We start from the raw sequence: 18,125 nt of genomic DNA, 5'->3' as shown, positions 1-18,125 counted from the left end.
CAATGCAGAACCCTTTGCTCCACCCTTATCTAGAATCCCTAGATCTTCTGGCGTACCCTTTTCCCTCGTTGCTGCCCCCCATCCTCCACTCTCGACTATAGTTCTTTGACCTCCCATATCACGACGCTTTATGACATTCTTGGGCAGCCTCCTCTCTACTCCACTCCACCTCTCCACTGCCATTTGTTCACCTATTCTAGCATTATGGAGGCCATCAGATCTTTGAGATGCAGCAGAGCAGCTGATGAAGAGGGTTTTCAGGCAGAACTTTTCAAACTTGGTGCTTCAGTTCTTGGATCTTACCTTCCTACACTCTTTAATAGAGTGGTTTGCACTAGGTTTCCTGATTCCTGGTCTAGACATGTCGTTTACCCTATTCACAAGTCTGGGCCTGTTTCTGATCCAGGAAATTATAGAACTATTATGATTGGTCATACTTTTGCCAAACTTTATGCCACTGCTCTGAACACCATGTTATCCAGTGAGCTTGATCGACGAGGTTGTAGGGCGAGAGGTCAGGCTGGATTTCGGGCAAACTACCAGACTATGGATCATGTTTTTACACTGCAGGCTATCATTGAGGAGGCTAGTCACTGCTCTCAGAAGGTCTATTGTTGTTTTGTGGACTTCCGTAAGGCTTTTGATTTTGTTCCTAGGTTGGCTTTATTTCAGCGGTTTCAGGAGATTGGGATTTTAGATATGTTACAGACTGCTATTTTGAGACTTTATGAGAAGGTTACTGGTAGGCTCAGAACTCCGGACGGCTTTTCTGATCCGATTCAGAGCACCATTGGCGTGAAGCAAGGTTGTCCTCTTTCCCCTACACTGTTTGGCTTATATATTGATGAGTTGGAGGATTTCCTTATGAAATCCTCTCACCTAGGTGATGGGTGTTATTTACATCAGGTTTTGTTCTCTATTCTCCTCTTTACTAATGATGTTGTTCTCTTGGCCTCTTCTCCTGATAGCTTACAGAGACTCCTTGATAGTCTTGCTTCTTTCTGTACTCAGCAACAGTTTGTGGTCAATTTATCTAAGACACAGGTTATGGTCTTTAACTGTTTAAAGACCTCTCATCTCCATTTCTTCTTCTAGGGGAAGGAGGTTGAGATTACTCTCTCTTACATGTATCTTGGTGTGAAGTTCTCAGGACCACGTTTTAGTTTAAGACCTGCTATTCAGTCTAGAGTCAGTAAGGGTATGGGCTCCCTGGCTTTGCTGGAGAGACAATGCTTCAAGCATCATTTTCAAGATATTTCATCCAAGTTGTCCCTTTTTGATTCCTTGGTTTGTCCGACAGTCCTCTATGGTTCTGTGGTTTGGGGACCTTCTCTTATTGATTCTGATTGGGCTTCTATTGAGCGGGTCTAGACACTGATGTTGCGTCGTATCATTAGGTGTCACAGATTCACCCCTCACAACATTGTTTTAGCAGAGTTTGGTGCTCATCCTCTCAAACTTCTTGTTATTTTTGACTTGATTTGGTTTCTTCATTGGCTTTGTGGTTTTATGGAGACAGATGCTGATCGACATAGATACTCTTTTTTGGCATATTGTTCTTCGGTGGAGATTATGAGATCTGACACTTCTGCTAGATCAAGATGCTGGTACGCTCAGGCCACCTCTTTGTTGGGTTCGATTGGGATTGAGATTGATCGTCTTCCTCCCTATCATTTTTCGCTGGATGCCCCAACTCATCTTCTTCCCTCTCGTTAGGAGTTGAATGAGCATGTCAGACATGATATCTATAGGCAATACATTACCACTACTTGGTGTCATCCCCTGGGTGGTTTGCGACCTAAGATGGCCTTCTATGCTGAGCATTTTCTTGTTATTCAGGATGGTATTGTTGTTCGTCTTGCCTATCTTTACCGGCGTTGGAATCATGCATTACGGTTCTCTTTGGGCTCTTTTAGGGTTGGTTCTCATCGTCTTAGAGCTCAGATTGATCACCATATGGATCAAGCTGATCGATTATGCCAGTTATGCACTCTGATGGAGGTTGAGACCGAGACTCACTTCATATTTCATTGTCCTCATTACTATGAGATTAGAGGGAGATTCTATTGCCTTTTCAGAGACTGTTCTTCTCTCTCGATGTTCTTCAGTTATATTGATCAGCGATGTTTAACACTTTATCTTCAGGAGGCCACCCATCTTCGAGAGAATACCTTGCAGTCCTTTCCTCAGAGACAGACTTCTGATCAGCTCATTACAACCTTTTTTTCTCCCTTGTCTCCTCCGCGGGGTTTGAAAAGGCCTTCCACTACTTCACATTCCAGATTTGTTAGACATTGTACCAGTCTCTACAGGCAGCATCAGTCCTATAGGGGATCTTCATGACATCCGAAGACTATGGATTGTCCATGGATGTACCTCTCTATTACAGATTTCTTATGACAATCCATAGTCACAAGTGACAGTCAACACCTCTCACTTGTCCACGAATGACAGAAGTTCTTTTGATTGTCACAAGTGACAATCAACACCTCTTACTTGTGACAATCAAAAGAACTACATTTTCAATTAAAAACCTTCCAAATAAAACTGCAAGTTGCTGATGACCAAATAAGGGGATCTCCCGCAAGGAATCAATGAACCCTCACATCATTTAACACAACAACCATGAGATTGGGCAATAAAAGAATAACTACAAAGTGGGGTGTAGGGGTGGGCTTTCTTGGTCTCCCCTGCAACCTCCCCTTTTCTCTTAAAACAAAATATGGAAGCCCAAGTCAACAAAATCCACAGACCCATGACAACTCCAACTCAACCAGTGTAGAATTCTTTCAAACCGGTTCCCTCGAGTCTCTCACTCATCTTCTCACTATAAAGCCATCAATTTATAGAAAATTGATCCAAATAACATGCCTTGCAGTTGTAAAATTAATTCCATTTATAAATTATAATCAGAGATAACAATCTTGAGTTATCAATTTGGTGCACTTAGTCGGGCCCCAAAGTGGGTCTGACTAAAAACAAATTCGTTTCCGATCAATTGAACCTTCAAACTGGTCCATTGAACTTCTCAGACTGATTGGAAACAAGTTTGAACACCAAACCATCAATTTGAAGCTCATTTTACATCCCTTTTTTTAAAATGTCAAATTTGCGTCAGGAGGTTTGTTGACTAGCCTTAAAAACTGATCCAAACACCTGCCAGAGCTGTGAAAACTAGCACACTGACTCTTTGCTCCACACTCTTGCACCCTGTCGAATCTCGTCTCATGACGAATTCGGGATCAAGAGATATTTGCTGTCAAAGTTGCTCACTCAGAAATACCTACAAGCAAACACGTCAGAAAGCAATAAAATGGGTTTGGAATTGGCTTGGAAAACTGGGCAAATGGACACTTGGGAAGACGAAAACTGGGGCATTGGTTCTCTGTCATGAGGACATTATAAATCTGCGATTTGGGCTCATGACGAATAACAAGGCGCAAATGGCGATTAGTCAAAGTGGGCTACTTGGATTTTGCAAATTAGAAACATTGACAAAAAGTGATTTTTTGCAAATGGAATTGACCTAGAAAAGAGGTAAATTAATTCGTCATGACTTGCAAACTGACACACTTAAAGTATTTTCAGAGTACTACACAGTGGTACAATCCATTTGATCTAGGCAATCACGGATCTCAAGTTATAGCGTCACGAACAGTGTTTCCAATCAATCTGCAAATGCTGACACCAGTAAAACTTTAGAAATTGCGTTTGGAATCGCGTTTGCAAACTGATCAAACAAATTCGTCATGAGTTGAAACTTGAAACATAACAAGTCTCTGACGTCTACAATTCAACGCAAAAGGAATTTTAACATTTTAGTCAACTCGTCAAAAGTTATTACTCTGTCAAATAGGGCTTCCTAGAATTAGGTGCAAAGTGCAAAAGCATGAAAACAGTATTTGACCAACATTGAGGGATTAAAAACCTAGTCAAACAAACTCGAAACAACTCGAAATCTAAAACATAGGTTCTTGGATTTGGACACTAGACACTCCTAAAGTAGTGAGTCCTAAAACATTTCTAGGTGCAAGTTATTCGATGACAAACACAACCTCTTGTCGCTGTTTGACACTTTGGGTAAAATTGCAGATTTGGCAATTGCTTAAAACAAGACTTCACGGGAAGGCTCAGAATGATAAATTAACTTCATGGAACATGCAAACACACTGAATGAAAGGTGCTAGAAGCATTAAACACCTCTTAGGCCTCAGACTGACAGTTGGGTACAAACTCATCAAAAAGCATTTAAGGGGCTTGATTTCTCTATAGTGCTCAAAATTAGGCCTGCAATTTTGAGCGCCAACACTTGGAATTAACTAACTCCCACAGACTGACCTACCTAGGAATTAACACCTTGAAGGTACTTGGACACAAGACCCGAAGAGGAGACCAAAAATATGACCCAATCAGGGGCAGACTGCAGCCCAACATTTCCCATTAGGGGTATAATACACTCCTAATTGGCCAGGGGTGTATTGCACTCTCGATAGCTAGGTCCTGGAACCTTCGTGATCCCTTCAAGATCCCAAAATAGGTCCTAGATCTCTAGATTCAAGTACATAATCCAATATATAGCCGTTACAATGTGAAGAGCATATTCCAAGTGGATAGATGAAGAAAAGGGATGACCTAGGAGGATATATCCTACCTCAACATTAACACCATGAAAATAGGCATTTGAAAGAGGATCTATTGGGTTTTACCTTAATTCCACGTAGGAGAAAGGACATAAGAGGGAAGAAAGAAAGAAAAGTGCAATGATATTAATGATCTTGCTTGCATTAGATAAGTGCTAAACTTCAATTTAATTGGAGTGTATCCAATTTAATATGGTAAAAAAGGAAAAGTGCGAAGTAATGCTGGCAATATTCAACTTCTCACCCTTCAAGGTATCCTGATTTACTTCCTCTCTTCATCCAAAATATCTTAATCTATAGTGGAGAGCCTGGAGAGGATCCAAAGGAACTTCCTATGGATAGGGATGGAGGAGAAAGCTAGGATTAGTCTTGTTAATTAGGATATGGTTTGTACAAATAGAGTTTTGAGAGGTTTGGGTGTTGGAAAGGTGTCTGATCTAAATAAGGTCCTTCTCACTAAAATTGGAGGGTTTTCTATTGTGGGAAATGGGGGGTTGTAGCAAATTACGAAAGATAAATATTTCCACCATTTCTCCTTTTCATGTCTCCTATTCGTCAGTGAACTCCCTCTAGGTTCCAAGATTTGGAACATTGTTGTTAGAAACATAACCTCCATGAGGTAAGGCCTTAAGTAATCGGTGAACAAAAGTGACAAAATTAGACTCTAAGAGGACAATTGGCTGGGAGGAAACTTCTAGTATTATTTAAGTTTTTTTATTATGAACATAATGAAGGACCGATTTGGGCCTTTGGTTAGAGACTATATTTCCCCTCTCCATCAATGGAAACCCTTTTTATGAATTAATTGTTGTTCCTACATGATACTAAGTGGATGAAAGAGCTTCAAAATGTGGTCAATGGAGTTAGGATTCCTACCTTCCCTACCTATAATAGATTTGTTTGTGGAAAAAGATAATCAAGTGAGTATACTATTCGCTCCTCTTATCTCCTTTTGGCTATCTTAGAAGCATTCCCTCTTTGCCAAAAATAATGTCTACGTTTCCACAATTGAACTTGAAGATTTTTTTTTTTTTTTGGGTAGGTTGTTATTCATGGTAAAATCCTAACAATTGACAATTTGAAAAGGAGAGGATCCCAACTCCCCACCTATTATTTTTTTGTGAAAAAATGATGAGGAGGATATTAATAACTTCTTTATCTCCAGTCCCTTTAGTTTTGAGGTCTGGTCCATCAATATCAATAAGTTAAAATCTTTCATGGGTGTTCGGTGAGAATCTTCAACAATTTGTGTTCAATTGGTTCTTCCCCTCATCTCATCCACGTGTCCACTTGTTGTGAAAAATGCTTCCCTTGTATTTTTGATGAAATATTTGGAAAGAAAGAACAAATATATATTTAGAGAAATGGAGGACCCAAAGGAGGTGGTTTCTCTTATTGTTGTTAATCGTCTACGAGAGAATATCTTGATTTCTAGTCCAAAGAGGCCTACCAGTCCCCCCTCCCAAAGGGAATGCCAAGTAGTGGCTAATCAGATCCTCCCTAACTAATTTTACACACTTGACAACTCTAAGATGTTGGCTAGAGGTAATACTTAACGAATCCCTCCCCACATACGTGGATCAAAATTAATTTCGATGGAGCTACTAAAAATGGTGTTGTAGTTGGTGGTGGTGTGGTTTGAGATGACATAGGGAATCTTATCCCAGATTTCTCTAGGAACTTTGTTCTCAATTATAGTAATATGGTGGAGGTCTTAGCCCTCTATTGGGGCCTCAAGTTGATTACCTCCATGGGGAGGAATAAGATCATGGTGGAAAGTGACTCTAAAATAATTGTGGAAGTTTTTAATCATAGATCAATTGTGGGTTTGTCTAGGATAGTGTGCTTAATGATATTTGTCCTATCCTTTCTCATGTAGAGGAAAATAGTATCCAAAACACCTATAGACAATGAATGAGGTCACTAATAAGCTGGCTAAATTAGGCTTGGGGTTGAAAGGTGTTAGGTGTTGGAGATAATTAAATCCAAACTCTCATTAAGAGTGAAATACATTTTGATACATTCTCGGTGATGGTTATGAAAGTTAGTATCTTCTATTGGTCCTCTTGGGTTGCTATCATTTTGGCAGGGCACATGGGTATTTTAAATTTTGAATGGATTGACCCTTGTTATCATTTTTAATAAAGGGGATGATCTTTTATCCTTATGTGTGGGATACAATGAAGATTTGGAGGGATGTCATCACATATCATCATATTCATAATATTAATTATGACAATATTTTTCTTACACTCCCCATAAAGAACAATTAACAAAATGACTTTATTTGGGGCTATATTAACAGGATGGACTTTTCACATGTTCCTCTATACCACAATTTTGTAAATAGCTTAAATCCCATTCTAGGTAATTATTATAGTGTTATTATTTATTTCTTTGGTGTTCCTACTATTGTCTTTATTTGTATCTCTCATTTCAAGGATTTGCAAGGCAAAAAAATATTGTTGTAATCCCCATAGTTACAAACATTTTTTGTACTGTTACACTAGTGGAGTTGGCAAACACTATGTCAGACTTGGATATGGGTGAGGAGATGGCTATAGTTGAGCCCAAAAAAATTGAGGATGAATGGTAGATGGATCTATGTGCTTGGATAGTTATTAATGAAGTTGAGGTTCCTCCTTTCATGGAGGCCATGGAGGGCTATGATGAAGATTTTTCGATGCAACACATGGAATGAGAGGAGATCACTATCAATGGGATTTCCTTTAAAATAAATGAAGATGTCATTTCTTAGACCAAAGATCTTTCTATGGAGGGAAGGACATGAAAGAAGGTTACCAAAGTGCTATATGAGGCTACTCTAAATCAATTCTCTAAATTCAAGGAAGATCTAGTAAGATTGAGTGATGGCTCTAGCAAAGAGAAACTCCTAGCTTCCCAGGACAAGGTTTTCTTTCTTATTATGAAGTATCTCACCTTGGAGGGATAGTTTGGAGTAAGTTACTATTATCACTTCCCTTTGTTGAATCACTTCAATTACCTTGATGTGGTTCCCATTCCATTTTTTTAATTCTTGACCTTGAAGCATCGGTTGTGGAGTTTCATGAGCGTAGACAACTAGGAAAAACAATGTTATCCTGCATTAGGTTTTGATCTTCTTCCTTTACAAATTTCATTTTGTCCTCTACCCCTCATAACATTGTTCTTCTACAAGCCCTTGAGGTGAATACCATTCTTGCTGCCGACTCTATCAAGCATAACCCTACTCTCCATGTGTCCTATGATATGCCTATCCGTGATAATAAAAATAAGAAAACCCCTACCCATATGACCTCTAAGAAGAAGCTTAAGCTGGGCCCTCCTATTGATTTGGGTGATTTGGATATGGAGCTAGGAGGTGGGTGCAAATGCTCCCATGCAATTTCCTCCATCCATAGGAAGAAACAAATGGAAGAGAGACAATTCAATTTGGAAGAAGTGAAGTCAGGCTCTAATTACAAAGGGAGTGAGAAGAAGAAGGGGAGTATTAATTCTAGGCAAACATAGAAGGCAATTAGGTAAAAATATGTGAGGAGGAAGATGACCTATCAGAACAGGAGAGTGGAAAAAGCACCTCAAAGGTTGATTCCCCTATTAGTAGTAATGAGATGACCGACATCTCGACCAGCTTCAAAATGGACATGGTGGATCCAACTGTCAATAAGGGCGCTAAGAACCTTATGGATACCTTCTTTGTGACTACTACCTCCCCCTTTCCTAGGTAGCTAAGGATACCTCCACCTCCTCTCCTAGTAACCCCATCATCAAAGGAGAGAAAACTCTTGACAATCCCTCTAACCCCTCATCTCTGTAGGATCTTCCTTCAATGAAGGAAATTTTTAAATGTCTAGATTGTAGATTGCAAATTGAAGATTTGAAAGGCCTAAGAAAGGATGTTAAAAAGATGAGTGGCATGATCTTAGAGATGGATGAGAGTTTTACCACCCTTGCCAAGTTTTTAGTTAAGGTGATGCATTCTGTTGCTACCACTATTCATCTCCTCCAACATGAGAAGGAGAAAGGCATGAATGATGGAGACAAGGGAAGCCCCAAGCATCTCTATAGGTTCCTAGTTTATGATTCATTGCAAGTGTTTTTTTCCTAAGTCAGTTTCGCCAAGAGCTAAGGGGAAATGAGGGCTCGCCCTTGAGTTCTATTTTTTCCTATTTTGTTAAGTTGATTTTACTTTCCTGCGTGACTTGTAAAAACTTATATTATATGATAACTATGGTCACTATTAGCAGTAGTGGGTTTTTAAGAACTTGTAGTAGTTTGTTGAACTTTGGAACTTTCTGTTGGCTATTTTTCATTGTTTATTATCTTAGTTTATTAGCTGGCTACGTTTCTTAGGATGAAGTTTTTGATGTTAAAAAAGGGTATTCGGTGAGGTGTTGATGCACTAGTTTTTCCTCTTGCTATTAGTTTACAGACATAGGCTTTGCCTCTTGTTTTTCTATTTGGATCAGCTACCTTGTTATTAATTGTTTTAATATCAATTTTTATTAAAGATTAAACCAATAACTATATATGTCATTGATGTGGGAATATGGTAGTATTGATGGAAGAAGAATAATCTATGTAAGATATCTCCAAGAAGCACAAATTACAATATATATTAAGAAACATATTTATTAAGAATTATTACGGGCACATCTTGGTTTTGGTTTTTCTTGGTGCAAGCTTTGGGGTTGTTCTTCCTTCTCCTTTCTGTGGTTGTTTGGACATGGTTTATATTCTTGGTTTTCTCTCCATTTAACTAGTCCCCCCATTTTCTACTCCTATAGGGGTGGGCTCTTTTTCTTTTGAGGTCGAAAGGACTTTTCTACACAAGGGGTGAAATTTCTAGGTAGTGGTTATCCAACCATGAATTTGGTTTTTTCATATCACATTTTACAACTCTCGAAAACAGAAACCAAGTGTTCCCCCTTGGTATGGTTGACTAATTTTGTAGTTGCATAGTCATTTCCAACTTTATATTGGGGGTGATATTCTCCATTGTTGTAAGATGTTTATGGACATGATTTTTTCACTCTTTGTGAAGGCTTGTGGAGCCTTTCTAATACATTATAGGGCTGGTGTATCTCCGAAGGATATGACCAAAACCCCAACAAAGACAACACAATAGATGTACAAGAAGATTCAATTGAAAATAAGCTTATTTATTTGTCAACAGATCTTGAATTACATCATCATACATGTCGAGCTATAAAGGCTTCCTGGTTACGACCAATACATTCCATATTATCGACCAACTCTTCTTCATCGAGCCTTAGATATTACTTCCTTCTCTATGTTGATCACGATTCTTTACAAGACACATCTACATTACCTATATAGCCATCAAGACACAAAGGTCAGCTTTGAGCTCACATTCTCCAAAATAGGAAACATGTTATACATTATAGGACAAACCCATAAAAATTAAATGACTAAGTACATGATACATTAAAATAACATCCATGACATTAGATATAGGTCCTCACGTAATCCAAGAAACCATATGCAAAGCCATGAAACCTTGCGGAAAGATATGAACCTCTTAGAAGAAAAACACCATGCCTCATTTGAAGAAAAAACATACGAAATCAACACCCAAGAAGATGACACATAACTCCAAATATGTGTAACATTAACTTATGTGAACATAGGAGAATAATATATAATGGGTCCGCAATAAGAAGCCAACCTTGCATAATCTATAACATGAAATCAAGTGATTGCCTATTCGAATTGTCAAACATGAAATTGGAAAATAGAAAACAAAGCAAACATATTTTTGGGTGATGCAAGATATTCAACAACCCAAGGATGGTCCTGCATTAGAAACCCAAGTTGATAAAAAGATGTTCCATAAGGACTTATGCACATCTGAAGGATTCAACACATAAATCCCATGCTCATTCTTAACACATAAATTCTCTTCATCAATCATCACAAGAGTTTGTCCAAAATTATTACTACAACCAATTGTTCCATTAGATACCTCAAATCATATGCTACTACCAAGATCAAATGAATCATACTTGTTGTAACCTTTCAATTGATTAGGAGACTTCTTGCCTTTGTCTTTGTTCTTAACCATAGGATTAGACAACCTTGTCAAATCAAACTCTCTTCCATGAACTGCAACTTGAACCTCATGCTCTGCTATATTCAAATTGAAAGTTCTAAAAGTACCTAGGTTCTTATCTCTTCCTCCTTCCTCATCCTTAAAAGGAATAAAAAAATGTCATTCCATCCTTCTCAACTGTAACAATACTCTTTCTACAGTCATGAATAGCTCTTCTATCAAACTGTCAAGGTCTTCCAAGTAAAATATGATAATTAGTCATGTCAACCACATCACATAATACTTCATCTTTAAAAGGTCCAATACTGAAATCAACCAAACACTACTATCAAATGTGTACCCAATGATGATCTTGAAACCAATTGATACATAAAGAGTAGGATGTTTTAACCTACAATCCAATATTCCTAACCGTTTCCTCTGATACAAGATTGTTAGTACTACCTCCATCCATAATTAGCTTGCAACATTTACCTCAGTCATGTCAACCGCATCACATAATACTCCACCTTTAAAGTGTCCAATACTGAAATCAACCAAACACTGCTATCGAACATGTAACCAATGATCATCTTGAACCCAAATAATACCATAAGGAGTAGGATGTTTTCACCTAGCATCCATGTAATGACCTGTACCAATAGGCCACTAAACAAACCCTAAATTTAATACACTACTAAAATATATTGCTGAAAATAAAGAAATAGCAGTGCCAATGTATTCATTCAATGAAAATCAAATGTTTTTACAAATGATATGGCAAATTTCAGCACCAAAACATTATGACATAACACATTACAAAGAAACCCTAACTAGCTGTATACAATTGAGAACTTGTTCCAACTACAGATTGAAATAAAGAACCTGGATTGATCAAATGGTGGAGACTGAATGCTGTAGATGATATGGTGAAAGTGCAACTCCACTGGAAACTCCAAATCAACAATTAAGCACAAATGAAAGGACTGAAATATCCTTCCCCTAGTTGCAATAATTCAGGTGATCTCTCACACCCTCAAAATTGCGTACCAATTCAGAGTTTTCGTTCTCAATGGTCAATTGTGACTATTTGCAGAAACCCTAGGCTCCACAATGCACATAAGCAATAATCAATAATAAATTTCGATGATAGGCAATGAGCCCTCAATGCCTATTTATTCTTTTTTTTCTGTATAGTTCGGCCTCCCTTTTTTTTATTTAAAATTTTTCTCTGCTTCTTCCAGCAATCTCTAGAAGCTTTTTTTAAATTTAATTTATAAAGTTACCTTGTAATATTTTTTTTTTAATTGATAACTTTACAATTAATTCCTCCAAAAAAAATGGGACATTACAAGTCCGCCCCTCCTAAAATTGCTTGGCCTCAAGCAATCTTAATGCTGGATGCTGCAAAATCACTTCTCCCTCTCAAGTAGCATCTTCAATAGGTAAATCTTTCCACTTAACTAGATATTCTCTGATTACTCTCCTACGAAGCTGCTTCTCTCTACTATCCAGAATGAATTCTGGCACTAAGATCAATTTCCCCTCATCATCCAAGGGAGGTAATACTGCAAAAGGCATCACATTCTGACCCAACGCCTTTTTGAGGCATGATACATGAAACACATTGTGCACTCAACTATCTATGGGAAGCTCCAACTCATAAGCCACCTCACCAACTCGTTTGATGATCTTGAATGGTTCATAATAGCATGGCTTGAGTTTCTCTGTACCACTCTTATTGAGAGTGGACTGCTTATATGGCTGCAACATGAGGTAAACCATATCATTTACCTCAAAACTACGCTCAATCCTCTTCTTGTCTGCATACTGTTTTTGCTGGTTCTGAGCTCTAGCAATGTTGCCTCTGAGAGTAGCAACTATATCCTTACTTTCCTGTAATAGTTCACCTGCACGGGGTACTCGACTGTCTCCCAACAACAAATCTAAAAAACTAGGTGCCTCATAACCGTAAAGTGCCATGAAGGGTGTCATTTGTATACTCATATGATATGTAGTATTGTAACAATACTCACAGAGATATATCCATCTGACCCAAGCTCGCTGTTGATCTGCCACATAATTCCTCAAATACCCTTTCAACCATTTGTTCACAATCTCTGTTTGACCATCAGTCTGTGGGTGATAACTGGTACTAGGTGTAAGCTCAGTGCCACACAACCGAAATATCTCCTGCCAAAAGTGACTCATGAAGCGGCTATCCCTGTCACTCACAATGCTTCGAGGCAAACTGTGTAATCTAAAAATCTCCCTGAAGAAGACCTCTGCCACCTGAGTTGCTGAGTATGTAGTAGCGATAGGGAAGAAGTGAGCATATTTTGTCAGCCTATCCACCACCACATAGATACAATCACGCCCCTGGGCCCTAGGAAAGCCCGTAATAAAATCCATAGCGATGCACTCCCACTTCCTGTCAGGAATAGGAAGTGGTTGTAGGAGCCCTGCTGGATAAGTGTGCTCTTGTTTGTTCTACTGGCAAACATGACACTCACGCACATACTGCAAGACATCAGCCTTAAGTCCCTTCCAAGTGAATCGTTCCCGTACTAACCTGTTAGTCTTGAAGTACCCAGGATGGCCTGCTGTAGGTGAATTATGAAATGCTCTAAAAATCAACTGCTTCACTTTAGATCCTGGAACTAAGTAAATCTTGTTCTTGTAAATGATCAAATCATCTATGAGAGTGTATCTAGTGTCGATTGTTGTCCCCTCCACTATAGAAGAGGCCCACGTGTCTTTGGCATATTTTGCTACAATCAAATGTCGCCAATCCTCTGATATCTGCATCATAGAAGTGAGGTGTGGCTTACAGGATAAAGCATCTGCAACAATATTTTGTGTCCCCTTAACATATGTGATATCAAAATCATATGCCTGTAACTTACTCACCCACTTCTGCTGACGATCATTTAGGTCCCGCTGTCCCAAAAAGTGCTTCAAACTATTATGATCAGTTTTAATACAAAATTTGCTGTCCACAAGATATTGTCTGAATTTGGCCAAGGCATGCATGATGGCCAACATCTCCTTATCATATATACTGAATGATCTCTCAGCCCCTCTAAGTTTTCTACTCTCATAGGCTATAGGATGCTTGTCCTGCATGAGTACAACACCAACTCCCTCTCCAGAAGCATCACATTGAAGCTCAAATGGCTTCGTGAAATCAGGCAATGCTAATACTAGGCATGTAGTCATTATTTCCTTGAATCGCATAAAACACTCCTGTGCCTCCCGAGTCCACACAAATGCCCCTTTCTTCAGCAAATCTGTCATGGGCGCTGCATGTCGTGAGTAGCCACTAACAAACCTGCGATAGAATCCACATAGACCAAGGAACCCTCTTAACTGTGTAAGGTTCTCTGGTGGTGGCTAATCAAGAATAGCATGGATCTTTTCAGGATCTATTCGCACTCCTTCTACACTAATGATGTGTCCAAGATACAACAATTTTGTCATCCCCAAATCACATTTGGACTCCTTGGCATACAAGGACTCGCTCTGTAAAATGCTTAATACTATCTCCAAGTGCTCTAAATGTTCCTGCCATGTCTTGCTATAGATCAAAATATCATCAAAGAACACTAGCACAAATTCCCTCAACTGATGGTGGAAGACCTTGTTCATAGTGGACTGAAAAGTGGAAGGTGCATTAGTCAAACTAAAAGGCATGACTACAAACTCGAAATGCCCATAATGACATCTAAAAGCAGTTTTTTCAATATCCTGCTCTCGAACTTTGATATGGTGATAGCTTGATCTCAAATCAATTTTTGTGAAATAACAAGCCCCATGCAATTCGTCTATCAGCTCATTGATTCGTGGGATGGGATACTTGTTCTTTATAGTTCTCTTATTCAACACCCTATAATCAATACACATTCGTAGAGTTCCATCCTTCTTTTTTACCAAAACAACAGAAGATGCAAAAGGTGACTTACTTGGTATGATGTGTCCCATTTCTAGCAACTTGTTGATGGTCCCCTTGATCTCATCTTTGAGTCGTTTTGGGTGCCGGTATGGTGTGATCATGACAGGCTTAGCACCTTCCTCCAACTCGATAATGTGCTCAATACCTCTATCTGGTGGCTTGCCTGGTGGAATCTCACTGAATACCTTCCCATACTTGATTCTCAATTTTTGAACATCTGGATGATATTCAGTCTTATGTTGCTCCCCCTGGGTAGGCATCAAGGCACATATTGCTGCCCACTCTATATTATTATGCCTGGCTAATCTCTCCAACCGCCTAAATGAGATAGTCCTAACATCACCATTACGGATAGCCTTCAGCGCATGAGTCCTACCATCCACCATGAATCGTATCTCCATATCCTCCAATCTTAGGGTAACCTCCTTCAAAGAATGTAGCCATTGCATCCCAAGTACTATATCCATGTCACCCATGTTGACCACATGATAGTCCGCCTTAAACTCATAGTTGTTTAGGCGCAAAGGTAGATCTTGCACCATCCTATCACAACGAAGAGTATATCCATCAGCTACCTTAACTCTCAGCCCCTCGAACTCCTCAGTAATGAGTCCACGCCTCTCCACAAATCGTGCATCAATGAAATTATGCGTGGCACCTGTATCCAACAGAGTAATAATCTTTTGTCCTGCCAAGACTCCTTGAAATTTGAAAGATCCCTCTCTTTGAATACTAGACAGACGTGCCTCCTGTAAATGTATCTCTGGAGCCTCTTTTTTCTTAGCACTATCTACCTCTTGTTCACCCTCTACCTCATCAGGATCCTCATCATGCTGCTTTGAGATGTCTGAATCTGAACCTTCATAATAAGCCCACATCACCCGGTTAGCCTTCCTCTTAGGCTTCATAGGACAACAAAAGAAGCATAGCTTCTTCCTACGCAAGTCATTAAGTGTTTCCTTATCCCAAGGTGCAGCTAGCTTGTCTTTTGAGTCACTAACCTTCTCTTTACCCTTGCTAAAATCCCCTTTGTTATCTCTAAATGATGAAGAACTCTTTGAACTAAACCGGTTTGCTGGAGCTGCAAATTCCATACTGCGAGCTTTCTTCATAGCTTCCTGTAATGTAGGAGGATCAAAGGCCTTTACCCACCCCTTGAGTGGTTCAATTAATCCCTCTGTGAATAAAATGACTAGACTCCTTTTTGAAACATTAGGCACCATCATTGCAAGCTTCTGGAAGTCATTGATAAATTGTTCTAAACCTCCTGACTATCTCAATTGGGCTAACTCCCGGAAATAAACTTCAAGATTTTTTTTATCAAACCTTTCAATCAATCTATCCACAAACTCTTGATAAGTGGTTACCTGATTATGTTGCAATGTGATCATGCTATGTGTCCACCAATCATGTGCTGCCCCATCTAAGTGTAAAGTGGCATACTTGAGTGCTTCAATTTCTGTCATAGTCTTCAGAGATAGGAAAGTATCCACCTTATGAATCCAAGAACGAGTAGTCATTTTTCCATTGCCATCAAATGTGGGTAATACCAACTTGTTGGTGACCTGTTGCAACTCACTGTCTTTATCTACTTGCTTCTGCCTGACAGCTCTATAGTTCAGGTACTTGTCAAATGTCCATCCATCCTGTACATATTCTGGTAATGAGTCCCACTCATTCCTTGCTTGTTGGAGTTCATCTACAATATCTGTTACCATAGCATCAGGTGTGCATGCTAGAGTTTCTTCTCTAAATGTAGGACGTGTGGGTCTATGAGTTGTTCCAGACCGTGTCCTATGTTGTGATCCTGCTATGCTTCTATCATCCTGATCATGATTATTTCTCCTATTTTCCCCAATCAAATGTTGCATCATAACCATCATTGCCTGTGTACTTGCCTCTATTGACTGTAGAAGCCTCTCCTATTGTTGTAAAGTCTCATCATTTCAAACTCTTCTGGATGGACTTCGAGAATGTCTCTCAACCATATTCTTAGTTATGCTGGTTCCTTTGTAAACAAAATTAAATGGTGGCTGGATAACCCTATCAGGCTGGCATGAAACCGCTCTGATACCACTGTAATGACCCGTACCAGTAGGCCACTAAACAAACCCTAAATTTAATACACTACTAAAATATATTGCTGAAAATAAAGAAATAGCAGTGCCAATGTATTCATTCAATAAAAATCAAATGTTTTTACAAATGATATGGCAAATTTCAGCACCAAAACATTATGACATAGCACATTACAAAGAAACCCTAACTGGCTGTATACAATTGAGAACTTGTTCCAACTACAGATTGAAATAAAGAACCTGGATTGATCAAATGGTGGAGACTGAATACTGTAGATGATATGGTGAAAGTGCAACTCCACTGGAAACTCCAAATCAGCAATTAAGCACAAATGAAAGGACTGAAATATCCTTCCCTCAGCTGCAATAATTCAGGTGATCTTTCACACCCTCAAAATTGCGTACCAATTGAGAGTTTTTCGTTCTCAATGGTCAATTGTGACTATTTGCAGAAACCCTAGGCTCCACAACGCACATAAGCAATAATCAATAATAAATTTCGATGATAGGCAATGAGCCCTCAATGCCTATTTATTATTTTTTTCTTGATAGGTCGGCCTCCCTTTTAAAAAAAAAAAAAATTTTCTCCGCTTCTTCCAGCAACCTCTAGAAGCTTTTTTTTAAATTTAATTTATAAAGTTACCTTGTAACATATATATTTTTAATTGATAACTTTACAATTAATTCCTCCAAAAAAAAATGGGACATTACAATCCAATCTTCCTAACCATTTCCTCTGATACAAGATTATTAGTACTACCTCCATCCATAATTAGCTTGCAACATTTACCTCCAGATGCAAATGACTAAACAAGTTTCTTCTTTGCACTGGTTCCTCTTCATGCTTAGCCAACATGATATTTCTCATCAAAAGAGATTCTCCAATGTCAGGTGAAGCCGAATCAACATCATATTCTTTCTCACCTTGGTCTTCCTGTACTACTAGGTTTTGTTTGTCGATCTTTTTACCAAGACATTAAAATTCTTGGCGTCCCTCATTACTGCATTTGAAACGAGTACCCTTAAACATAAATTTCTTATCAGAAGTTACTTGTTTTCCCCAATCCACTTTTGTCAACTATTTACCTTACTTTCTGCTACCTTATCTTCTACCTCCAACACATATTGATAACCATCTTCAATTGAACTGAGTTTTATCATACTCAACTCATCCTAAATATTAAATTTTAAACCATTAACATACCTTGCGACCTGCTCCTTAGAAGATTCATGATGTTTAGTTATGGTGTTTACCTTGTACAATTCTCCAGTATGTTCCTTCATAGTCATATCTTTTTGTCTCAAGTTCTATAACTTCTTAAACAATTCAAGTTGATAATCTTAAGGAATGAACTTAGCTTTCAATCTTGAAACCTTCCATCTACTAATCTTCGGATCTTCAT

The 18,125-nt window shown here is 38.7% G+C and overlaps 1 protein-coding gene across 1 annotated transcript; it reads left to right on the top strand.

The window, feature by feature from the left end:
* Positions 1 to 204: 204 nt before the first annotated feature.
* On the top strand, positions 205 to 2,204 carry LOC149561368 (uncharacterized). Its single transcript, XM_089827805.1, has 7 exons — positions 205 to 280; positions 407 to 606; positions 673 to 827; positions 969 to 1,044; positions 1,144 to 1,317; positions 1,840 to 2,032; positions 2,122 to 2,204. The coding sequence occupies exons 1-7, from the start codon at positions 205 to 207 to the stop codon at positions 2,202 to 2,204; spliced, it is 957 nt and encodes a 318-aa protein (XP_089683931.1).
* Positions 2,205 to 18,125: the final 15,921 nt, after the last annotated feature.

This window comes from Cupressus sempervirens, chromosome 4 (genome assembly GCF_028749045.1).
Source record: "Cupressus sempervirens isolate cs-2001-9-10 chromosome 4, ASM2874904v1, whole genome shotgun sequence".
Taxonomy (NCBI): Eukaryota; Viridiplantae; Streptophyta; class Pinopsida; order Cupressales; family Cupressaceae; genus Cupressus; species Cupressus sempervirens.
The sequence above is the reverse complement of the archived record's forward strand: the minus strand, read 5'-3'. Positions and strand labels throughout refer to the sequence as shown.

Bases quoted from the DNA above. Each gene is read 5' to 3' on its own strand.
- LOC149561368 (XM_089827805.1), top strand. From the start codon at position 205: ATGGAGGCCATCAGATCTTTGAGATGCAGCAGAGCAGCTGATGAAGAG. The intron at 607-672 runs GTCTATTGTTGT...GCTTTATTTCAG, and splicing joins CTAGTCACTGCTCTCAGAAG to CGGTTTCAGGAGATTGGGAT. The intron at 1,045-1,143 runs GTTATGGTCTTT...CTTGGTGTGAAG, and splicing joins TCAATTTATCTAAGACACAG to TTCTCAGGACCACGTTTTAG.